The 25,074-nt window shown below is 36.5% G+C and overlaps 1 protein-coding gene and 1 long non-coding RNA gene across 4 annotated transcripts in view; one reads left to right on the top strand and one right to left on the bottom strand.

Moving 5' to 3' along the window:
• The window catches only part of MTHFD2L (methylenetetrahydrofolate dehydrogenase (NADP+ dependent) 2 like), a 114,750-nt gene that overhangs the window by 19,266 nt on the left and 70,410 nt on the right, over positions 1 to 25,074 (bottom strand). For both annotated transcript variants that reach the window (XM_031689253.2, XM_072941688.1), the window contains exon 7: positions 2,238 to 2,363. In XM_031689253.2, coding sequence (XP_031545113.1) covers positions 2,238 to 2,363 — 126 coding nt within the window. The remainder of the gene's footprint in view (positions 1 to 2,237; positions 2,364 to 25,074) is intronic.
• Positions 1 to 25,074, top strand: part of LOC140686802 (uncharacterized) — a 143,702-nt gene that overhangs the window by 74,208 nt on the left and 44,420 nt on the right. The gene's annotated exons all lie outside the window — the stretch shown is intronic.

Raw genomic sequence — 25,074 nt, 5'->3', positions numbered from 1 at the left:
ATTATCAATCACATGGGCGTATTTTATGATAGGATCAGAAAAACCTGACTTTCCGAAGGTTGCAGTGTTTTTACACAATCACTTGGTAGCACTCAGCTGAATGTTCAGGATGCACTAAGTATTAGAGCTGGAAGGAGCCATGCTATCATTGCTATCATTTAACTGATAACAACACAGATGGCCAGAGAGGTTGCAAAGTTATAGTGTTCCAATAGTAAATCTGAAAGCATCTCTCCAGTCTCCCAGTCCAGCGCTCTTTCCTATTCATCTTGCATCTTGTTTCTCTTGATCATTTCCTTTTTTTGTTTCACTATGTACTTAGATACACATAACTGCAATTTAATTTAACAGATACTACCAAGGGATTGCATAGCTGTGACTTAGCATATGTACCCACTCCCAAATGCTCATTTTTTAATATTTTCATAATACCCTTATGAGAAAAAAAATTCTTAGCTAAGTGTAAGAATGTACGGAAGTGATCTGAGACCAGTGAAATATCATATGAGAGAAGGGTCTTATAAAACATTGCCAACTGCAGGGTAAGCTTGCCCCACAAGCACAATCAAGGTTGTGCAGTTCAGACAGCCCTGCTTTTCCCGCCTTGAGCTGCTTATAATGTTCTGTCTGTGTCATCTGGGTGCATCGTAAGTGTGTGGTGATTTTGCAATAAACACATGGTAACTATCATGCAAGCAAGAAGAAGAATGACAGTGCAAAAAATAATAAGGTCAGGTTTTAAAATGAAAGGCATCCTTACTCTTTCAAGTTGAGAAATTCAAGTAAATTATTGATATCTCACATTAGTGACTGAACATGAAAATGAAATAAAGAAACGAGGTCATATCCTAGAGAGGTGAGCATGTAAGCATGACACACAGATACAGATACAGACACACACACACACACACACACACACACACACTCTCACTTGGAGGGCACTCCCTGCTAGGCTGGAAGCTTGATCCCTAGCAAGGCCCTGTAAATGACAGCCTGTAAGGGCAGGAGTGTGCTCTTTGATAAGGTCCATCTGTATTTGTTCTCTTAACCATTCTGTCCCTAGAGAATTTTGTCCTCAGGCTTTCCTTTTCTTTTTAGCGCCAGGCTCAGATTGCCCACCTAGATCTGGTCCTTGATGCACCCTAGAAGCTCACATACTTGGGGCCAGTACCCTATTCAGAAAGACACTTCTGAGCTCCTGCATGTTCAACTGTATTTCACACCATGCTAGGATTTGGGTAAACCATCAGCTGATGACCAGATTCCAAGAGGAAATGTCAAATTTGAATTATTTTGAAAATTGCACTATTTTCCCCTTCAGTTTGTCTATAAAGACACACTAATGACTAATAGAGTTCTTGCATGGCCTTGCTTTTTTGGCTGTAATGGTGAACCTAATATACACAATATTTCTAATATGAAAATATCTCCACTTTATTAGACGCATATTTTATTAGACATTTAAGATTCCTAGATAATTTGAAAACCTGAATGCAAGTAAGTATCTGACAAAGATATTGGAAGTAAAATTGGATTAGGGGTCAGCATCAAAAAATATGTCTGTCTTGGTCCTCAGTTTCCTCATCTGTAGAGATAAGGCATTAGTTAGAATTGGTTAGAATAATTTTTTTATTACTACACATTGGCTGCTTTATCTCCTTTATTGGCCGTTGAAATGGTAGCCTACCTTCTCTTTCTCATCCTCTTTAAAACACAGGTGAAGAATGTTGAATTATCCAGGTAACTGTCTGGATCTAAAATATAGTTGGGTTAGCAAACACACCCTACGATGACTTCTGGCTCTGAGAGGAATGACTGAGTAGAGAGCACGGATGGTGAAGGACACAGATATATTCCAACTTGTCAAAATAATGCCAACTATAAAAGGCTGGCCGAATTCTTTCACTATAAAAAACTGCATTACAAAGAATTTACTCTTCAAGTATTAATGGTGCAATTATGTTTTTCTCCCAAGAAGGGATCGAAGGAAGAAAGGAAGGACAGAAAGAAGGTAAGAAAGCAGGAAGGCAGGAGTAAAGGAAGGAAGTCAAGAGGAAGGAAGGAAAGAAGGAAGCAAATAAGTATGATTAAACTCTTTTCCCTCAGAGGGAAGAGGTGGAATGATTAATAACTTAATAGTGCCCCCATCAAATAGGAAGTTTCTCTTTCTTCTATCAAAACATGCGAAGTAGAATCTGTTTTTTCTTTCACTTATCAAAAGAGATATAATTTATTACCTTCAAAGTCCACATCTCCAACTAATTTTGTCTTTCCTGTCACCGGATCATGGACGTAGTTGATACCCACATCAATGACAGCAGCGCCTTCTTTAACCATATCAGATGTAATCAACTTCGGAATACCTGAAAGCAAAACAGAGTAGTAAAACATTGGGAAATATTTGAACTTCGTCCTCGAGTATGACAAAGGTTGATACATGTAATGTTTTGGTTGTCATGGCTTTAAAAAATATACAAAATATTTTGTTCCTAAGGAAGAAGCCAACTGCACTTGGTCATTTCTGATCAAGCAGAAGAACAAAAGTAGCACATGGTGGCATCTCTGGATGAAATCCTGCCAGGATTTACCCTTTCACCTTAGAGACTGCTTACCAGACTTCTCCAAACGAATATCTTCTTGAGCAGCATCTTTTTGTATTTCAAGTACTATAAACAGCATGAGATTATGGAAATAAAACAGGATTCTGCTGAAGGTGAGTGGAGTGGAGTGAAAACAACTTGGAAAATGGAGGGAGAGTGAAGGAAGAGAGGGAAGGAGGCAGAGAGGAAGGAAGGATGAAAAGGATGGTAATAAATCATATTCCTCAGGGTTGTGGTAAACTGTAAAGTGCTGTTCACAAAGTGATATCTCATCAACTCCAAACATGAAAGGCTATCTTGAGCTTTCTTTTTATTTTTTCTTGGTTTCATTGATTCATTTTATCTGTATATGACTTGGAAAGGTGTAAGATACAGTAAGTTCTACTCACTATTTTTCCATTCCAGTTTGAAAGGTACTCTACAGAGATCTTACATCACCATCTATTTTCACAACTCATTTCAAATGTTATTTCAACAGTACCAGCTAACGATGGCTAGTGTTCCATTTGTTTTTGTTAAAAATTAACAAACTGTTCCCAAATTTAATGTCTTAAAACAATAATTTACTATTATGTTTCAATGATTCTGTGAATTAGCTGAGCTCAGCTGGATGAATCGTCCTTGGGGTCTTTCATATAATTAGAGTCAGATAGTGGCTGAGGCTGGAGTCATCTAAAGATGTGGCTCGGCTGCTTGTCTAAGATGGCGCACTCACTTGGCTGCAACTGATGCTCATGGTGGCTGAGCTCAACTGGGGTTGTCAACAGGAGCACACAGGTGTGGCCTCTCCACGTGGCTCGGGCTTCTCACAGCCCAGCAGCTGGCCTCCAAGAGTGGGTGTTCTGAGCGATAAGAAATAGAAAGTGCTCGTTGCACAGTGTCACTTCTGTCATATTCTATTGGTCAAGCAGTAACAGAATCCACTTAGATTTAAAAGGGGGAATAGAGATGCCACTTCTCAATGGGAGGAGAATTAAAGGATTTGTGACCATCTTTTCTCTACCAGAATGCCTCTGGTGGACATTGTGTCTGGTAGGTGATTTACACACTTTCACATTCTACATCCCTTGCTAGAAAAGGGTTACTTATTGTTGTGTTGTCAGAGGCTTTCCTTTAGCATCTGAATATCCACTAAGCATTCCAGATGGCTTAAATGTCACCCTGTGATATATGCTAGTAAGAACTGAAAGGCTATAAAGTGGCAGTCAGTGCCAAAACAGATGCTGCTATCTGATAGGTTCCTCGCTCATATAATGATACCAATGAAGCATCAATGATTAAGATATATTTTTTCTCTTGCTTCCAATACTATCCCATAGAACTTCTTCCTTTCTATCAGTTCTCACATAGATTTTGAGTATTGCTCTAAAGATAGTTATAAAATCCTGTTTCTTCTTGGCATCCAATAGAAAAAAAAACATAATTGATTGTGGCCACAGGAAATATTTTTATGATGAAAATGTCGATGAAATAGTTGTTAAAATCCGGCTCCTGTGCTTTTGAGAAAGATCCAACTCTCCCTTCCAAATGTAATTGTTCATTACAATTTCTCAGAGAATATCAAACTGGCAATGGTCAAGTCTACAATGTTCAAAATACAGGGAAATGTGAGCTTGATTTTAATTCCAGGAAAATTACAAAATGGAAAAACCTTAAATGCATGTTTGTTTTTTTCTGATGATGATGTTATGTATGTCCATTGTAGAAAATCTGAAAAACATCTACAAGTTTAAAATTACAATAAAAGTCACTATAATCTTGCCATCCAAAGACGGTAAATGCATTTTATTGTTTTTATTTCTAGGATTTTGAAATATTTCTGTATTAGATATAAAGTACGATGCCTGTTAATTTTGCTTGTATTGTGCCTCACTATGTATCTTACCACTTTGCTTTAAAATTAAAATGTGAGCATTTTCCCATTTCATCAAAAATTTGAAATTTAAAAACCACATGAAAGAATTATATGAATTATCACAATAAGCCATTCATTCCTGCACTCATTGCAATATTTTGCTGCTTTAAGTAATGCAGTGATGATCATTTATGCTCAGAAAACTATGATGATTTCTTAATTGCAGCATTAAATTTGACAAAAACTTTCACTGAACCCTTATTAATATGATGGAAAAACATGGGTTGGATAAAAGCTCTTGTTGGTAGTTGTGGTAGTTGTGATACTGCTTAAATAACATATTCTGTCTGAAACTACGAATGCATCTGTAAGGAGGTCTATTGAGGTCTTCCATGAAAAATATTTTTTCAGTGCCATTTTCAAATTTTATAAACAACTCTGAAGAACACATTGGCACTGTGATGGTTATTTTATCTTTGTCCTCCCCCATTTCCACCTTTCTCTGCTCTGTTTTATGGCAAGGATGAGACTGGTCCTTACAGAGGTTTTGTGTGCTTCCTGTCACTCTTGGAACTCGTGTCACAGCCACAAGTACAAGTTCATGCTAGCCTACTGGTGGATTCAAATCCTGTAGAAGAGAGCTGAGGTGTTTCAGTCCTGGACTCTCCTGGACCTACCTCAGTCTAAACCTGATCATTCCACCTCCGATGTAGACTCTTGCTTCTTACATGGATTTGTACCATATCCCAAATTCTTATACTTACCTTTCTAAATGGCATCGTTTCACCAAGAATAATTTAGAATTATAATAGCTATTCTGAGGAACTTGTAATGTGAACAAAAGTGTTCTTTTGAAAGGTGCCTTAGAACATAATGAATACAATTCCAAGCATCCAGTGGTCTGCATATTTTAGTTTTTGAGGAAGTATCCAAAGGCATTTAGATTCCAAAATTGTTCCCTTAAAAGATGTCTTGGCCAAGCAAACAAAAGGTGAAAAACTAATAATGGTCTCTCTTTTAGGTCCCTCTAAATCTCAGTACAAATCTAACAGCCTTTATCCTGTTATTTACCTTCCCCCAACCTATGTTTCTCCATTTCCTCTGACTTGTTCCTTTTACCTTCTGGCTGACTAGAAATCCCCAAAGTGCAATTGCTTCATAAAATTAAATCCCCCTACCTGATATAGGAAAAACTGCACTGGTTTTACGATCTAGTCTCATATTGAGCCAAAAGCCAAATATTAAAGTTGTTTTAAAGCCTAGAAAGAAAAAATAATTGCAGAGGAATTAGGAATAGTTTCAGGAGTGTATAATCCAGCATCCCAAAAAACATCAAATAGTACATATGTTCAGATGCAAAAGAACTGGATGGAAAGACAGCATTCAAACACCCCAAACTGCGTAAGAAATCAGAGGGTTTTAGAAAAACTGTGTATATTGGAAAGTAGCCCCCAAATCATTCCTATAAACATACATTGAACCCTGATTCAGTCCCATAAGCAAAGAAAGAAACCATCCTCCAGGGAGTTCAGAGATGGGCTCCATAATACATTTTGTGTTCAGAAGTAACTCCTGATAAAGATGTAGTGAGCTCTCTAACTTCTGTGAATAACCTTAGCCTGAAATTTAATACACAAGAAAAACGAGAATGGATAATAGCCCCATTGCCAGACTTCCAGCACTTTGCTGAGCATTTTTGAAAGAACGTAAGAACAAAACAGAGTAAGACTCAGAGTAAAGCTATGGCCTTATGGATAAAACAATTAGACACTCACAGTCATTAAAGAGGAAGACACAAAGAGAGAAATAGAAAGAACATTGGCACAAAAGAGAAAAAAAAAAGGAAGTGAACAAAGCACTTTGTTCTTTGAGCAAGACAAGAAGCAGAAGGAATCAAATACCCAATCTCTCATTTTATCCTTAAATTCACAAGACGAAATTTCTAACAATGCTAAAGGACAACCTTTTGCTTGATCTGGGCACAACTTTATTAGCCTTAAACTTTTTTATTCAATATCTCCCTTGGAGTAAACAGACTACTCAAGAGGTGGGTCTCTAAGAATCCTCAGACATTCCTCATGCCCTGGCCTGGAGCAGAGGTATAGTCTTGCCTCCTCAGTGACCCCACACTTGCTAACTTGATAGGGAGAGATGTACACTGAAAATGGTATTACCAGCAGATTTAATTATTTCTTGATGGGCTCTTTGTTAAAAATCCCTGAGGACTCCCTAGTCATAATGAGGTCACAGCTAATTTGAATACTGACTTATGCTTACTTACTTTCTAAATCAAGCCCCAATTGAAAATCTCAAAGAAGTGCCTGAGTTTTTTGTGGGTTACACATCTATGATATTGGCAGCATTAATGGGACTGAACTTCTGTCTAAATGTACATAATACTCTCTTAAAGCACAAGCTAAGGAAAGACTAAAAAAAAAAAAAAGGACTGATTGTTAACACTTTCATCCTTCTAGTTAACAATACCAATGGGATGAGGATATAGATTCATTCAGAACTTTAGACGCATAAATAGAATATTCATTCCCTGGTTCCCTATAGTAGCAAACTCGCATTCTATCTATAGGACCTCCTGAGACTATATACTTTACTTTTAGATGTGTATTTTGTTTTCTTTAGTGTCCCTTTAGATCAATAATCAATACTTGTTTGCCTTATTTTGGAAATGTCAACAATATACATACCTGTGCTGTTATACCCTCATACTTTTTACAAATCCTCAACCAGGACCTAAAGAATCTGAAATTTCCATGTAATTCTGCTCTTATCATTCAGAGGAGGATTTGGGGCAGAACACATATTTCAGAAAATACGATTCAGAAACTGAATTTCAAGGTTCTAACAGTTCAGAGTATGTTTATGTTATGCTGGTCCATCAGCAGATATATTCCTCAGGTACATAGGTAATAAGAAACATTAAGTACAATAAAATGCTGTTAGATTTTACAGAAACATTTGCTGTTGCAAACTCTCACCTTAATAGTTATCAATTTCAAAACTCTCATATCAGCTGTCTAAATTCCTGATAAAACATACCAACTCTATACCCTAGGATACTCAGTAACATACGAAATTTAATTGTTACTTAGAATATCATCATTAAAAATTCCCAGCTTTGTCCCAAACAGCCAAAACAATATTGAGAAAGAATAACAGAGCTGGAGGAATCACCCTCCCTGACTTCAGACTATCACAAAGTTACAGTAATCAAAACAGCATGGCACAAAAAACAGCCACATAGACCAATGAACAGAATGGAGAGCCCAGAAATAAACTCATGCACCTTTGCTCACTTAATATGACAAAGGAGGCAAGAATATACCATGGACAAAAGACAGTCTCTTCAGTAAGTGTTTCTGTGAAAACGGGACAGCTACATATAAGAGAGTGAGATTAGCACATTCTCTAACACTATATACAAAAATAAACTCAAAATGAATTAAAGACTTAAATGTAAGACCAAGGACCATATAACTCCTAGAGGAAAACATAGACAGAACACTCTTTGACATAAATTATAGCAAAATTTTTTTTGGATCTGTCTCCTAAAGCCAAGGAAATAAAAGCAAAAATAAACAAATGATACCTAATTAAATTTAAAAGCTTCTGTACAATAAAGGAAACCATCAACGAAACAAAAACCTATTGAATGGGAGAAAATATTTGCAAATGCTATGACCAATAAGGGGTTAATATCCAAAATATATAAACAGCTTATACAACTAAACATCAAAAAAAAAACAAGCAACAAACAACTCAATTAAGACATAGGCAGAAGAGCTGAATAGATTATTTTTTTCCAAAGAGGAAATGCAGATGGCCAACAGGCAAATGAGAAGATGCTCAACATCAATAATCATCAGGGAAATGGAAATCAAAACCACAATGAGATATCACATCACACTTGTCAGAATGGCTGTTATCAAAAAGAACACAAATAACAAATGCTGGCGAGGATGTGGAGAAAAGGGAACCCCTGAACATGGTTGGGAATGTATATTGATGCAGCCACTGCAGAAAACAGTATGGAGGTTTCCCCAAAAACTAAAAATATAACTACTATATGACCCAGCAATTTAACTCCTGGGTATATATCTGAAAAGAAACAAAACAAACAAACAAAACACTAACTTGAAACATTAATGCTAATTCGAAAAGATGCACCTCAATGTTCATGGCAGAATTATTTACAATTGCCCAGATATGGAAGCAACCTAAGTGTCCATCAACAGATGAATAAAGAAGATATGGTATATTCCATTTTTTTATATATATATTTATATATATATATATTTACTTATTTATTTATATAATGGAATAGTTCTTAGCCATACAAAAAGAATGAAATTTTGCCATTTGCAGCAACATGGATGGACTTGGAGGGTATTATGCTAAGTGTAATACGTCAAGAGAGAAAGACAAATCCTGTATAGTATCGCTTATGTATGGAATCTAAAAAATACAACAAACTAGTGAATATAACAATAAAGAAGCAGACTCACAGATATAGAGAACAAAACTAATGGTTACCACTGGGGAGAGGAAGTGGGAAGGGGCAATAGAAGAATAGGGGATTAAAGAGGTATAAGCTATTATGTATACAATAAACTATGTCATATATGGTACAATATGTGGAATATAGCCAATATTTTATAATAACAATAAATGGAGTATAACCTTTAAAAGTAAATTAAGTTAAAAAATTTCTAGCTGACAAATATAATTATATACTAAAGCCCAGGACAGGTTTATGGAGGTAGGCTTGTGTTTTCTCCCCAAGCCAATTAATCCATCAATGAATTTACTCCTGGCAGAAGAAAAAGGTCTTTATTATTATAGATTTTCCAAAATAATTGGGATAATTATTTTAGGGTGAACTATTCTGATCAGAAAATTTAATAAGATTTTTGATTCATCTAAGATTTCTCTGTTGTGGGTGAAATCTCTTGGAGAATTAGACTAACCAATGGATGACCCACACAGAATCACGCTACTTCAAAGGTTACGACTTTCTTACTAGGTGATTGCAAATCTGTTATTTTTTGATTCCTTGTATGACAAATATGAAATAAATCACCAATGCTGTCTTAATAGAATATACCAAATAAATATAACATTTTAAAAACACCACCAATACATGAAGTACACACAGGACATGGTTCAGTACCCTAGGAGCTAAGTTTACTCTTATGTGAGGTATAACCATTACCCCTCGAGCAAGTGGAGACTGTCTCCTTATTCTCATCAGTTAGAACCCCAACTAAGTATTTTCATATGCTTATTCGACAACCTCAGAATTCAGTTCACATGATTTTTTTAACAGTAATCCTTTCCCTATGAATCCTTCTATCATAGTCATCTTTAAGTCTTTATGAAATGGCTCAGTCAAGGCATCCTGATAAAAGGAAGCACCATATTTACACATCAGTTTAATTAGTAGAGTTCAAAGGGCTGTGCAAACATTATCTAATTAAACTTCACAACAACTCAGTGAAGCAAGAGAAGGTTTACCTATTATCCTCATTCACAGAAGGGAGATTTTGAGGTGCTGAGAGGCTAAATGATTTCTTAGTTTCACAATGATGAGTCAGAGGTGAGGCTGGGAACAACCCAGAACTCTTGTTCAGATAAAAAAGTAACACCATGGAAATGCTTATTCAGGTGGATCACTCCTTCAGCTGGAAGTTGTCCTGCTACATGAGTAACAAGAGTAATTGTGATGGAATTTGTATGAATGTATATGTTTCTTTCTAGATTAGAAAAACTTTTGCATTATTTGCTTTGGGGACAGTTATATGATGGCTAAATGCATCCAAGCTAAATAGAACCTACATTAGAAGTCTGGATACTTCAGTATCTTCCCCAAATTGTCCCCTTGTTACTCCTAGGAATCCTCAAGAAGTGTTCATAAACCAGTGAGTCAGAGGCAGTGACCACAGAACATATCCTCTTTTTTCTCTTTTCCCGTAGCTTCTTTGGTTCTTATCTGATACCTGTTTGACTGTGATGCCTGACATGAGAATGTTGTTCATACCAAGGACAATCCCTGGGTGCTCCCAAACCTTCTAATCCTTCGGGTGCAAGAACAGAACTAAGTTCCTTACAGGGCTGAGGGCCAGCAGGGCCCTGTTCTGTGCCATACTTGATCATCTAGGAGTATGGAATCCTTTTGTTTTCAGAAGTTCATAGGCTCACTCTTGAGTAGTTCTATCAGCTTCTACCTTGAATCTTTCCTCTGCAACGTCCAGTGGACCTTTGGGGGTGAGATGCATGCTTCTCTTTTAAAACATTTAAAAAAAATTTAAAAATTTAAAACATAAGAGTGGAAATTAAAAGCACGTGAAGAGAGAAGACAAGCAGCCCAAATCATCACTTATGAAATCAACCAAGATCTCTAAAACAGGAGTCTGGAGGGGAGGGATGGCCTGGGTCTTTATCTAGGGGCTGGCAATGTGTTTATTTGAGATAGCCATCTTTGAAGTGGATGCTTCTTTGAAGTGGATGTCTCCACAGTCAAAGCTTAAGTCAGGCACTTGCATTACAAAAAGAAAAGCCAACTGTCAGGGCTTGTACTACACACCTCCTTTAAGTGTTCAAACATCAGCTAAGACAATCTGTGTGTACTGCCTCACAGAAGTGACACAGATAAGAAAGAGAAATAGAGAAGAAAGAATTTGCTCCCCAGCTCCTGGATTTCAAAAGACTTAGCACTTTAGAAGCTGTGGGGAAGAAGAAATTTTCCTCTACCCTTCTGAGTTCTTCTGACTGGTCTAAGAATTAAATTTACATGAGACAAATTAGCAGGAGAAAATCAAACAAAAGTTTAATAACTTGTATACATGCGAGAAACCCAGGAAAACTGAGTAACTCACCAAAATGACAAAACCGCTCACCTTAAATACCATCTTCAGCTGAAGACAAAAGATGATGTTAGGAGTGATGGTTTGAGACTTCAGAGCAAAGGAAGGCAGTTTACATTGAAATGGAAAAACACACGTTTGGTAAACAAATGTTTGCTCGGCCATGCAAAGACAGTGGGACACAGAGTGGAATCTGAATTCTAGGTCCTGCTGGGTTTCCCCCACAACACCTAAGCCTTATTTCTTGCATATAGCTCTGGTGATAGCTCTATTCTGGGAACAGGCCCTTTATCTAAATTCTCTTAGGCAGTTAAGGGGAGGTTGTAAGAAAAACTTCCTGAATCTTCTGTTTCTTAAAAATAATCAACCTAAGATAAACAAGTTTCTTCCGTAAAACACAGGAAACTATATTCAATATCTTGCAGTAACCTAACATGAAAAAGAATATGAAAACGAGTATGTGTATATATGTGTATGACTGAAACATTACGCTGTACACCAGAAATTGACACAACACTATAAACTGACTATAGTACAATACAATAATAATAATAATCATCATCATCATCATCATCGACCTAAATTAATCCTCTGCCAAAGAAACACACTTTGGGGTGGCAAATTTTGCTGGTCTACAGAAGGATAGAGAGACTCAAACTAGAAAATGGAAGGGCTAAGTATAAAGAGTCAGGAGAGTTGGAAGAAATGATGAGAGCTTAGACTTAAGAGGTTCCCAAGGAGAGGCTGCTAGTCAAATTGCCTAGAGATGTGTCTGGGAGAGCTGGCAAAAGCCTCGGTATTGGTTTGGGATATCCAAAAACAAAGGGCCCTTTTCTCTTAGCCTGTGTAGAAGTTGAGAAGGTGTCATGACCTCAAATAATTAAATGGATGCAAGAGGCCTAGGAAGACATCTTAGACACTTTCTCAGAGTTTCCGGTAGCAGAGTGATAAAACCACTGGAAGCAAACAGGCCAATGCGTGTGTAGATAGTTGGCCAGGGGCCAGATGAGATAAAGGACATCTTGTTGGATGCCAGCTTAGAAACATAATAGAACTGAATGTCCTACCATTCGTGGTACTTACATGCAACCTCAGGAAAGATGGACGAAGAGTCCAAATGGATGAGGTTTGAGTTTCTACTTCCTCAAAGATACTAATGAAAAATTCAGTAAAATTTGAGGAGTATGTTTAACAGATATTTAAGGATACAATGGTCTGGATAACTGGTTACCAAACAGAAGAGTTTTTAGAATTAAATCAGAACTACAAATACCAGAATCTCAAGCATAAATGACTAACTTCAATGTGTTTAAGTACTTTGGAAGGACAATTTAAAGTACTCCATAACAAGAGAACTAGTCATGGCAAATTTTAAGTGTTTGTCTAGCTTCCTCTGTTCCTGGCCAATATCTAAGATTCAGATTCAAACTCAGGCTTTATAATTTAGTGCCTGGGTAACCTTGGAGCATTACCGCAGCCTTAGCTTTCTTATCTATATATTAAGAATAATAATACTCACCACTTCATAAGTATGATTAGAGAAATGATGTATGTAAAGTGCTTAGCACATTGCCTGCCACATAGAAAATATCCAATAGATACTGAGGATATGCCAGTTATTCACATATTATCCTGGACAAAACATTTGGAAGAAGAGAAAGTCACTGTCCATGCCTATGTTATGTTATAATCTGGTATTTTCAAGCTGTGTGGGTTTGAAACAATCCAGTGGCAATCAACACTTTTTTTTAAAGGAATAGCATGGCTTAATGTAGCATGACATAAATTTTCTGTAAAAATTTGTCTTATTTATGTGTATTTATGTAAGTATATACTACACCGTGAAATGTGTTACGAGGGGTGAGTACCTAGGTATCCATGACCATATTATTACATTGACCACATATTTTGCAAACTTGCTAAACTAATTTACAAATTCTGGTAGTTATTTTGTATATTCCACTGGATTTTCAGTCATGTTGTCTGAAATAAAAAATAGTTTTACTTCTTCCTTCCAAATCTCGATGTGTTTCACTACTTTCCTTACCTGACTGCACTAGATAGACACACCAGTACAATGGGAGATAGAAGTGGCGAGAGGGATCTGGTGCCTGATCTTAGTAGGGAAGCATTCATTCTTTTAACAAAATACGATGTTAGCTGTGAGGTTTTCATAGATGCTGTTTATCAGGTTGAGGAAGTCCCCTTCTCAGTCTGCTGAGAGATTTTTGAGAAATCAAAGATGAATTTTGTCAAAGTGATTTCTGAGACTATTTAGATACTTTTTAAAGTTTTTGTTGATTTGGTTTTAGTTTGTAAAAATGGTGAATTGCAATCCTACAGTAAACTCCATTTGGTCATGGTGCATTATCCTTTTAATATGTCGGATTAAATCTGGATGCATTTTGTTCAGAATATTTGCATCTATATTCATGCAAGATTTTGGTCTATAGCTCTCTCTTCTTCTGATGTCTTTGTCTGCTTTTAGTATCAGAGTAATGCTGACCAATTTGAAGTACTCTTTCTTTTTCAGTTTTTTGGAAGGGTTGGTATAGAACTGGTAATATTTCTTCCTTAAATATTAGGTAAAATTTACCACAGTGAAGCCATTTAGACATAGAGTTTTCTTTGTGGGAAGAACTTTAACTATAAATGTAATTCTTTTGATAGATATAGGGCTATTCTAGGTTCTAGATTTCTTCTTGAGTGAGCTTTGGTACTTTGTGTCTTTCAAAAAATTGATTCACTTAATCTAAGTTGTTAAATTTATTGTTATAATTTTTAATCATAGTCCTTTATTACTCTCTTAATATCTGTAGAATCTGTAATTATACTAACTCTCTCATTCCTAATATTAGTAATTTGTGTTTTCTATTTTTTTTTTCCTAATCAGTCTGGCTAGAGGTACGTTAACTAGCTAGATCTCTGTGTATTCTACACATTGCCTGTGAATCTTCAGTTTTTCCAGTCTGTGTAGTAAAACAGGCACTATTTCTGGCCCTGTGTGAGTACTAGGCACTGTTATCTCTAATCCCTTCAGGTGGTTCTTTATCTGCCTGGGTAGTCTCCTTACATGCATGCACCCAGAGTACTCAAGGGTGACCCTCTGCACCCTTTAAGTTGAGTTTTCTCTCTGTGCAACCTCTCCTCTTTGGTACTGTGTCCTGTGAACTCTTTCCACTATGGTCTTCCCAAACTCTCAGCTCATTCTCCTCAGCTTAGAGAGTCCACCATGCTTCGCCTAGGTCACCTCCATCCCAGGGCACAGTATGAAACCTTCTCAAGCCCGTCAGCCTGGGCTATCAAAGGGCTCACCTTATTTGTTTCCTGTGTATGTCTCAGGGATCACTTTCCTAAGTTGCTGGATGTCTCCTGAATGTAAATCGTTTTTTCAATATATCTTATCTGATTTTTTTTCAGTTGTTTAAAACAAGAGGATGAATCTAGCCCCTGTTACTATATCTTGGTCAGAAGCAGCAAATCTCATGATCATGTTATTATAAATGAAATGAATACAGTTTTACAGAGAAAGTTTATACCAGTCAATACCTATAAACCTAAATTATTCCTTTAAACTGCTATCCATTGTGTATATGCACACCATTTTACTTATCTAGTCCTCTGTTGGCAAAACTTTAGCTGTTTTCAGTTGTCCACTATTAAAAACAAACTGCAATAAGTATTTCTCTCTATCTAGGCCAGATTTCTCTTTAGGCATCTAGAAAAAAATGGGATCTCTGGGTAACATGATATGCACATTTTCAGACTTAATAGCATTTTCAAGTAACCTCCTGGAGTGACTATAATGAAGTACACTTTCCTCAGCACTGTGTACAAATATATGCTTTCCTGTATCCTTGCCAACATTTGTTATTATCAGACTTTTTATTCTTTGCCAATCTGATATGTATAAAAATTCTCTCTTTGTGGGGGGTGTTGCATTTGCCTGATTATTAGTGACATTGAGCAATTTTTCACGTTTATTGGCATTTAACATCCTCTTCTATAAATTATCCTTTTTAACATTAGATTTGTGTATTTTTCATCATGATTTTTATAAAAAATTTAGCTATAATATACTGGATATCGATTCTTTGTCATTTATAATGCAAACATTTTGTCACAATATAATGCTTGTATTTTAATTTTTTAACAGACATGTTCTATAGATTTTTTAAAATTGATGTGTTGAATTACGGCAAGTTGCTTGTTGATTTTCACTTATGTGTGTATCTGTGTGTTTGTGTGCATCTTTCCTAAGACAGTTTTACCTGCTCTAAATTTATGAAAACATTCTCTTTTTCAATTCTCCAGTGGAGTTTTATTTTTGGTCTTTTTACTTTATTCCATCTAGAATTAATTTCTACATATGGTGTGAGGTGGGAATCTAATTGGGTTTTTTTCCTAAATGGGAAATCAAACGTTTTAACACTCTTAATTGAGTTGTTGTGTTTTCTTCTACTGTTTAATGACACCACCTGATTTCATATATATGTATGAGTTTTAAAATTTCCTTCCAATGATGTATTTGTCTTTTCTTGTGCCTATGCCATAATTTTAATTACTAATACTTTATAAAATAACCTGAGTTTTAATAAAGTATTACTATTCATAATTAATAACTAATATTTGCTGAGCACCTACACTGTGTCAGTATTCTAAATGCTTTGTGTGTATTATCTCTATTAAACCTTATAACAATGCTGTGATGTAGATATTATTATCAGGCCTATTTTAGAAATGAAGAAACTGAGGAACAGAAAGTTTAAGTAATCTGTGACCTAAGCAACAAGGTCATACAGCTAGTAAGTGAGAAAGCTGAGAAGCAGAAATTAAAAAAAAAAAAGTCTTCTCCCTTATTCTTTTTCTTCTACTGCTTATTACTTTTATAAATAAGATGTCTGCATATTTTTTGGTCCAAAATAGGACAATTTTGAGAATAATAGGGAGCACTACTAAAAATAACATCAGGTTGCATAATCCTGAATTATTGCAAACAAATTATGACATATGATCACATTATTTATAAGATAACCCTTTTGTGAAATGAACCTTTCCATTTCCTTGCAAAATTATAATACTTGGAGATGGTATTGGATTTAAAGATTAATTTGGGGATAATTAACATCCTTATATGAATAAATTCCTCTGTGCAAACACATGGGGTATATCTTCAATTTTTTTTCAGCCTTCCCCTTTGATTATATTTTATAATTTCTTTCTACTTTCTTATTACTTTTGGTTAGTTTTATTCCTAGGAATTTTATTCCCAATTTTGCTACTATTGTGAATGAAATATGTTTTCTATTACATTTTTATTGAGGTAAAATCACATACAACATTTCAGGTGTATAACAATGATTCAGTATTTGTATGTATTATAAAATGATCACCACAGTAAGTCTAGTTAACATCCATCACCAACCTAGTTAGGTATTTTTTTCCCTGTGATGAGAAGTTTTAAGATTTACTCTCTTAGCAACTTGCAAATATGCAGTACAGTATTATTGACTATGGTCACTTTGCTGTATATTACATCCCCATGACTTATGTATTTTATAACTGGAAGTTTGTACCTCTTGACTCCCTTCACCCATTTTACCCACCCACCCATCCTCCACCTCTGGCAACCACCGATCTACTCTCTGTATCTATGAGCTTGTAATTTTGTTTGCTTGGTTGGATTTTTTTTTTACAATTCTATGGTATTTGTCTTTCTCTGTCTATCTTATTTCATCTAGCATAATGCTCTCAAGGTCCAGCCATGTTGTTGCAAATGGCAAGGTTTCTTTTTAATGGCTAAATAATACTCCACCGGTGTTTGTATATATGTCACATTTTCTTTATTCATTCATCCACTGATGGACATTTACACTGTTTCTATGTCTTGGTTATTGTAAATAATACTGCAAATGAACATATCTTTTCAGGCTTAGTGGTTTTGTTTTCTATGATAATACCCAGAAGTGGAATTGCTGGATCATATGTATTTTTAATTTTGAGGAACTTCCATACTGTTTTCCAAAGTGGCTGCACCAATTTATATTTCCACCAACAGCGCACAAGAGTTCCCTTTTCTGCACATCCTTGCCAACACTCGTTACTTCCTGTCTTTTTGACAACAACTATTCTGGCAGGTGTGAGGTGGATATCTCATTGTGGTTTTGATTTGCATTTCCCTAATGATTAGTGACGTTGAGCATCTTTTCATGTGCCTATTGGTTATCTATATGTCTTCTTTGAAAAAATTCTATTCAAATCCTCTGCTCACTTTTTTAATTGTATTTTTTTCTTTGCTATTGAGTTGTATGCGTTTTCTCTATATTTTGGATATTAACTTATTAGATATATAATTTGCAAATATTTTCTCCCATTCAGTTTGTAGCCTTTTCATTTTGTTGATGGTTTCCTCCTTTGCTGTGCAGAGGCTTTTTAGTTGGATGTAGTCCTCCTACTTGTTGATTTTTTTTGCTCTTGATGCCTCAGCTTTTGGTGTCAAATCCAAAAAGTCATTGCCAAGACTGAGTCAAGGAGCTTATCCCCTATGTTTTCTTTAGAATTTTTATGGTTTCAGGTCTTACATTCAAGTCTTCATCCATTTTGAGTTAACTTTTTGGATGGTATAAAATATGGTCTAATGTTGCTGTCTAATTTTCTGAACACTATTGTATATTCTTGGCTCCTTTGTTGCAAATTTTTGTGTTTATTTGTGGGACCTCCATCCTGTTCCATTGATCTATGTGTCTGTTTTCATTCTAATACCATTCTGTTTTGATTACTATAGCTTTGTTATACAGTTGAAAATCAGGGAGCATGGTGCCTCTTGCTTTATTCTTCTTTCTCAAAACTGCTTTGGTTATTTGAGGTCTTTTGTGGGCCCATAAAATTTTAGAATTATTTGTTCTATTTCTGTGAAAAATGCCACTGGAATTTTGATAAGGATTACATTAAATCTGTAGATTGCTTTGTGTAGTATGGACAGTCTAACAATATTAATTCTTCCAATCCATGAGCAGGGAATATTTTTCCATTTATTTGTGTCTTCTTTAATTTCCTTCATCAATGTCTTACAGTTTTCAGTGTACAGTTCTTTTACTTCCTTGGTTAAATTTATTCCTAGGTATTTTACTCTTGTTGATGCAATTATAAACTGGAATTTCTATTACATTTTATAATTGTGTATTATTGACATCTGTGAATACACTTTTTATTATAAAATGTCCCTCTTTAATCTCTAGTGACTTTTTTGTTAGTTTGTTTTAAAGTCTGTTTTGTACATTGGTATAGCCACTCTTGTTTTCTTATGGTTGTTTTTTGCACCTTTTTACTTTTGAACCTATTTGTATTTTCAAATCTAAAGTGTGTCTCCTGTAGACAACATATAGTTAGATCTTGCCTTTATACCAGTCTGACAATCCCTGACTTTTCACTGGATTGCTTAATCAATTCATATGTACTGTTATATATATGTATTGCTATATTGTCTTCTACTTCTGTTTGGGGGACTCATTTTAAAGGAGATAAATTTCCTGAGTCCTTATGTATCTGGAAATTTCTTTGTTTCTTTGTCACTTCTGAGTGATAGTTTAGCTAGGTACAAATTTCTACATTAATTTCTCTCCTTCAAATACTCTGTTGTCTTCTGGCACCAAAACCATTGACAGTCTTCATTCAGATCCTTATTTGTTTATAGATACTCTCTTTTTCTCTTGTAACTTTTAGGATTCTCAATGTTCTTAAGTTTTAATTTTATGTACCTAAGTATAATTACTTTATTTTAATACACCTCAGCAGTTGGTAAATTTTTTCAAACTCAGGACTCATATCTTTCTTTAGCTTCATAAAATTGTCAGTGATCTTCCTTTAAAGTGTTTTGTTTACATTTATCTTTAATATCTCCTCCTGGAAGAGTTTCTTGATTTATCATCCATATCCCAAGTCATACATTATAGCTGTTTATCTCTTTTTGTTGAATTCTGGGATGCATTCATTTTATTATTCCAGTGGATTTACTTTTATGCTATGTTCAGCACTATTCAGTCTACTTACAAAGTTTTATTTTTTTTTAATTTCAATAACTATATTCTTCATTTCCAATGTTTCTAATTAATTACTTATTAATTATTTTTCATAATTATTTTTTCTTGTATAACCTCCATTCTTGTTTTTAAACTGTCATTCTTCTCTCATGGATGTAATCCCTTCTTTATCTTGGTAATAGCATCAGAGTAACTTTTTTGAAAGTCCTTTCCGGTTGTGCTACTGGGCTTATTTTTCTTAGTCAGCTTTTTTATTTACTGAGTTTGTTGTTTCTCCTTTATTGCCTATGTAGTCATTTTCCATAAGATATCTCCTCCTAGGGCATCCTGGACTTTTACACAAGTTTGTGGGGCCTTAACACGGGCTCCACTGATAGTCTGGCTCCAGAGCAGGCCTAGCACTCAGGGCAGCACTCTTCACAGATCCTTTTCCAGATGTGCTCCTGCTGAGGTGCAGATCCGCTGACCCCTGTCAGTGCACAGGCTGTGCTGCAGGAGCCCCACACTGTATGGCAGGAGGCACTGCTGTTCTCAGCTCAGCCAGGACAGTAGACAGCAGTGGCACCTTTCCCAGAACCCAGTTTCATTCAGGCTGTGCAGATGTGGTCCTGAGCCTTGTGCACAACTTATGTGGGCATAAAGATGCCAGCACTTTTTCCCAAGCATTCACCTGGGTCTCAGCCCTCTCCTACCGATGGACTGACCTCACAGCTTCAGGCTGTTCTGAATTGTATTTGTTCCTATTGCCTTCTTCTTTGAGGGGAATATCCTTATTCTAGTCCACAGAGAGCCCTCTTTCTTGTTTTCTAGAATAACTGTGTTTTTAAATTAAAAATGTTTTGCCACATTGTCAAACGGTAGACAAAACATTTTATTTCCCACTATGCTGTTAGGAGAAGGGCTGGTTCGATTTCAATCGATCACATTCCAGTTTAGGTGTATCCTGAATTTTGAGACTTGGTTTCACTGCTGAAAATGTCAAAAACAGCTAGTTTCATATTGCATTCAATTCTTGGGAAAACTATGGCTGGGTGTACCCAGTGATCTAGAAATGTGAGTATGACACAAGTCCCTGCGGGGAGGACCACAGAGCTTCTGAGAGACAGCTCCCCCAGGTCTGCACATGACAACCATCTGGGGAGCTGTGAGTCCTCTCAATGACCAGGCTGCAACTAAATCAGAATTTCTGTGGCTGGAACTTCAGCACTTTTGAAGTTCCTCAGCGGATTCACACGGGTAGCCAAGGTTGAGCTCCTGCTCTAAAGAGAGAGTCGGGTGCATATGGTGGGCGTCAGCCAGCGTATTTATTGTTAGAGGAGAGAGAAGTCTCAGTAGCTCTCAGTGTTCATAACTCAGACTGGGCTTTATCCAGGCTCCCATAGGGCTCGTTCATTGCGAAAAGGGAGAAACCATGAATAAAAAATAGCAAGGTGTCTTTCCTTTAAAAGTCTGTAGTATTCTAAGAAAGCATACCGTGAGGAAGAGGCCTTCTTTCCCATTTTGCAGTTCCATCGTGAGGGCCCAGCGCACGTAGGATGGAGTGTGCAGTTAAGAGACTGTGTCTGGCCATGGCGACAGCTGTTCTTGGCAGGAAAAGAAAATGCAACCTCGTCTCTACATGAGCCCGTGTTGTGGGCAGAGGGTGACGAGGGCTTGAAGTAAAAGAGAACACCATGTGAAACTGACTGGCTTTGTTAGGGAGAATAAAAACTCTTTTTTGAGAGACTCAAAAATAACAGCAAAGGGATAAGACAAAATTTAAAAGAATTATAGAGAAAAATCTCTATAAAGTTTTAGCACGACAAAGAAAATATCCAGATAAGAAAAATCCTCATTGTTCCAACAGGTATTTGCTGAATAGCTACTATGTGCCAGGTGCTATAGTAGGTGATGGGGAGACAGCAATGAACAAGATAATGAAAATCCCTTCCCTAATGGAGCCTACATTTTCACAGGGAAGACAGCCGATAAGCAAATAAATACATACATAACACAATGTCTGCTAATGACTGGTGCCAGAAAGAAAAATAAAAAGCTGTTATTTTTAGATAGGCCTCTCTAAACATATGCCATCTAAACATATGATAAAGACACAGGAATGAAAAGTGTTGTTATGTAAATCAGTGCTTCTCAAACTTTTTGGCTTCAGGACTATTTTACATTTTTAAAAATTATCAAAGATCCAGAAGAGCTTTGTTTATGTGGCTTATATCCATTGATTTTACCATGTAAGCAATGAAAACTGATAAACTATTTAAATATTTATTTCATTCTTTGCAAAAAAATAATAACCCTATTACATGCTAAAATAAATAACACATCTTTATTAACATAACTAAATATCCCCATGCAAAAAGAGAAGAGAGTCGCTGTTTTACAGTTTTGATAATCTTTTAATCTCCAGCTTAACACAGAAGGCTGGATTCTCAAATTCTGCATCCAGTGTCACATACATGTACTTGGAAAAGGGAGGAGTGCAGTAATAGCCTTTTAATTGTGGTTATCTGTCTCTGAATCTATACCAAGACTTGACAAGTAATAGTTTCTTAAAGGTTACTTACAATGTGGATTTGGAAGCCATTTCAATGAGCTTTCCATACTCTGTCATATTAAAACCCAATATTGTTCTATCATGCATTTGAACGGATTTAGTGACATCATGTGTCACTTAGTTGGAAAATATCACTTCATTGAGTTACATATATCTTCCTAATATCATCACATATCATTAAACAATATTTTAAAAATCCTATTCATTAATATCACCATTAATCTCATGAGAAAAGAAAGTTTTGGGAAGCTGTCAAGCTCATAGTGGGGACACTGCTTTTGCAAAATACTAAGTTTGCTTGAAATCAAACTGTAACCTAGCCCAGGGGGCTAGACCAAGTCCACCACAACTCACCTGGGTGCCTTTTGTACCTGGTATCAGTCTTTGCTTTCATATCTTCCTTCCCACTGGCAAAAGCAGAGCATCAGGCACTCTGACCCATTTCCTTCAAAACCAATGGAAGGATGTGTCTTTACCACCAAGCCAAGACCTCCCCACCCCCCCATCTCTCTGATCTGAGGATCACTTTCCAGCACATGGAAAGACTGTGGTGATGGATATAATGAGTGATCTCACTCTTCACTTGAGACCCCACCCCCCAAAAACAGAGTGGCACAACCTTAACATAATAATCACTTAACAACAGTTGGGACAAATAGTAACAAGAGGATTGTTCTCTCACACCTATCAACAAACTGAATGGTGTTAGTTCTAATTTGAGTCCTCCATAAAGCATAAAAGCAATATTATTAAACAATATTTGGAGCCAAACCTTAGAGTCCTTAGAGCTATAGACGGGCTCAGTGTGCAAGCCAAAGTGAGGAAAGAATGGGCACTTTGAGAGAATGAGAAAAGGGATTTAATGGGTGGCTCTGTTACCTTGCCTACAAGCTTTGTTTTGGGAGAATAACTTGTTACTTATAACCTTGTGATACAAGGACCAAAAAAAATTAAGGGCAACACATTCATAATCATTTGGAACACTAAAAATATCCAGAGCATTGAATGCTGAAGAGGCTTGAGATAAAAGCAGGGAAATCAAGGGAATAATTTTTTTTAGGTTGAAAAAAAAAAAGCTTCTTAGAAACCAACAAATAAAATACCAAAAAAAAAAAAAAAAGCCAGTGCTTGCAAAATCCACATAAATGGATGTGAGAAAGTGCCAAGACTTTGTGATGATGTTCTGATCCTACCATGACCACCCCTCCCCATGTAGCCTAATAGGGGTGTAGTGAGACAAGAGGCTGACATTTGGGAGTGCAAGGATGGCCAACAGAGCCCATCCTCAGGGAACTCAAATGTACTAGGTGGGAGATGACTGGTAAAACTGGAATGCACTGTAATAAAAACACACCAAAGTCCAGAGGGTATAGCTCAGTGGTAGAGCACATGCTTAGCATGCATGAGGTCCTGGGTTCAATTCCCCATACCTCCATTAGGAAAAAAATTAAAATAAACCTAATTACCTCCCCCCCTAAAACAACAACAATTAAAAAAAAATACACCAGATGTATACAAAGTGCCTAGTTAAAACTAGTAAAAGGAAAGAAAACTGTGAAGGTCTTATTTGCTTATTATTAATAAATCCTTAAAAATATATGCCAGCCGAACAGCCACTTCCTCTGGCAGGTCTTCTGTGGTTACACCGGTCCTGATACTGACCAAGTCCCCCTCCATATATGCACACATAGCCCCTGCACTTTCCGTTGTGTTTTAAAATTCTGCCATTACATTTGCATGTTACTATTTGATTACTGTCTGTTTATAGTAGACTATAAGCTCCACGAGGGCAGAAGCTGAGTTTTGTTGTCCACCCAGCACGAAGGCAGCACCTGGCACTACCGGTGCCCGGTCAACATGCTGCGTAAATGAAGGGAGAAAGGGAGAGTGTAGCTTTAGACCATCTTGAGACGCTGTTAGAAAGTGGCACGTTAATCAAGTTAGGAGAAAGACAAAAGGAGAAGAGTCCCAAAGGAAAATAGGAAAGTCACCAGGGCTCTTGTTCTGTGTACTTTAACTTGGTGAAAAGGAGTTAATGTGAGAAAGCAAGAGAATATAGTTCAGTAAGCGTCTGTTAGGTAACAGATAAATCCTCGGAAGTCTGACCAGTCAACACAAAGCATTCTTTGTGAGCTGTTTCTTTTTTCTTGGTAGTGAGGAAGAAATAGCTCCCAAGAGGAAAGAACGTTCTTTGAAGTAGTTCCTCTCATTTGGGCCTTATCATTTAATTGGCTTGGCTGGTCCTGCAAGGCAGTAGTGAAGCAATGGGAAAGGGAAACAGCTGTGTCTCTGACAGTCGTGGGAGCGTCTCACCTGGCAGTGGAAGCAAGGACTGGCAGGATGGAGAGAGAGGTGAGCAGAAATGGCAGTAGTTCCAATTCACAAATCCCAGGGGGTAAGGTGGATGTATACCAGTTATCTGCTCCATATGGCACAATCAAAGTATGGTCTGAGAAGTTCCCCATGTAGAAAATTGGAATGATGATGCAGCTCTCCACTGGGAATTAGTAGTTCCTCCGTAGGGTAAGCAGGTTTGCCATTTGGTCTGCACAAGCATGTGGTCGGAGTCGTTGGAAAGAACTTGGGCTTTGGAGGCAAATAAATCTCCCCTTGACAATTATAAATTGTGTGTTCTCACACTAATGGTAAGATTATATTCCACATTTATAAAAATAAACGCAATGACACTTCCCAAAGCCCTAAGTTTGCTGTAAAAATAAAATTAGATGAAAGCACAGAGCTTGGCACATGGCAGCATTTGATGAATGACAATTGCCTTTGGCTTCTTAGTTTTTTAACTGAAATCTCAAACACAGTATGAACATTGTGTTGTATATAGCTTTACTGATATTAAGTTGCTGTAAGTGACCTTCTTCCTATGTAACTAAAATATCTGTCTTTATTTTTAAGTTGCTTCAAACTTTTTTTCCTTCGAAAAAGTCAAGGTGTAATTAAATTTCCATAAATAAATGTTGTTAACCTCCTGGCAATTTTAGCAATTCAATTTATTTTGTGAATATCCCTAGTTATTTCGATAGGATAAAAAACAAATATGGCTTAATGGATCACATGTAAATAAACTAAAGTTGCCCCAATTTTACCTCTTTTATCCACTGTTGTTATGTGACTATGACTGCCAGCTGATTCCAGG

This window comes from Vicugna pacos, chromosome 2, assembly GCF_048564905.1.
Source record: "Vicugna pacos chromosome 2, VicPac4, whole genome shotgun sequence".
NCBI lineage: Eukaryota > Metazoa > Chordata > Mammalia > Artiodactyla > Camelidae > Vicugna > Vicugna pacos.
Note: the sequence above shows the minus strand (reverse complement) of the source record. Positions and strands in the feature narration are given on the sequence as shown.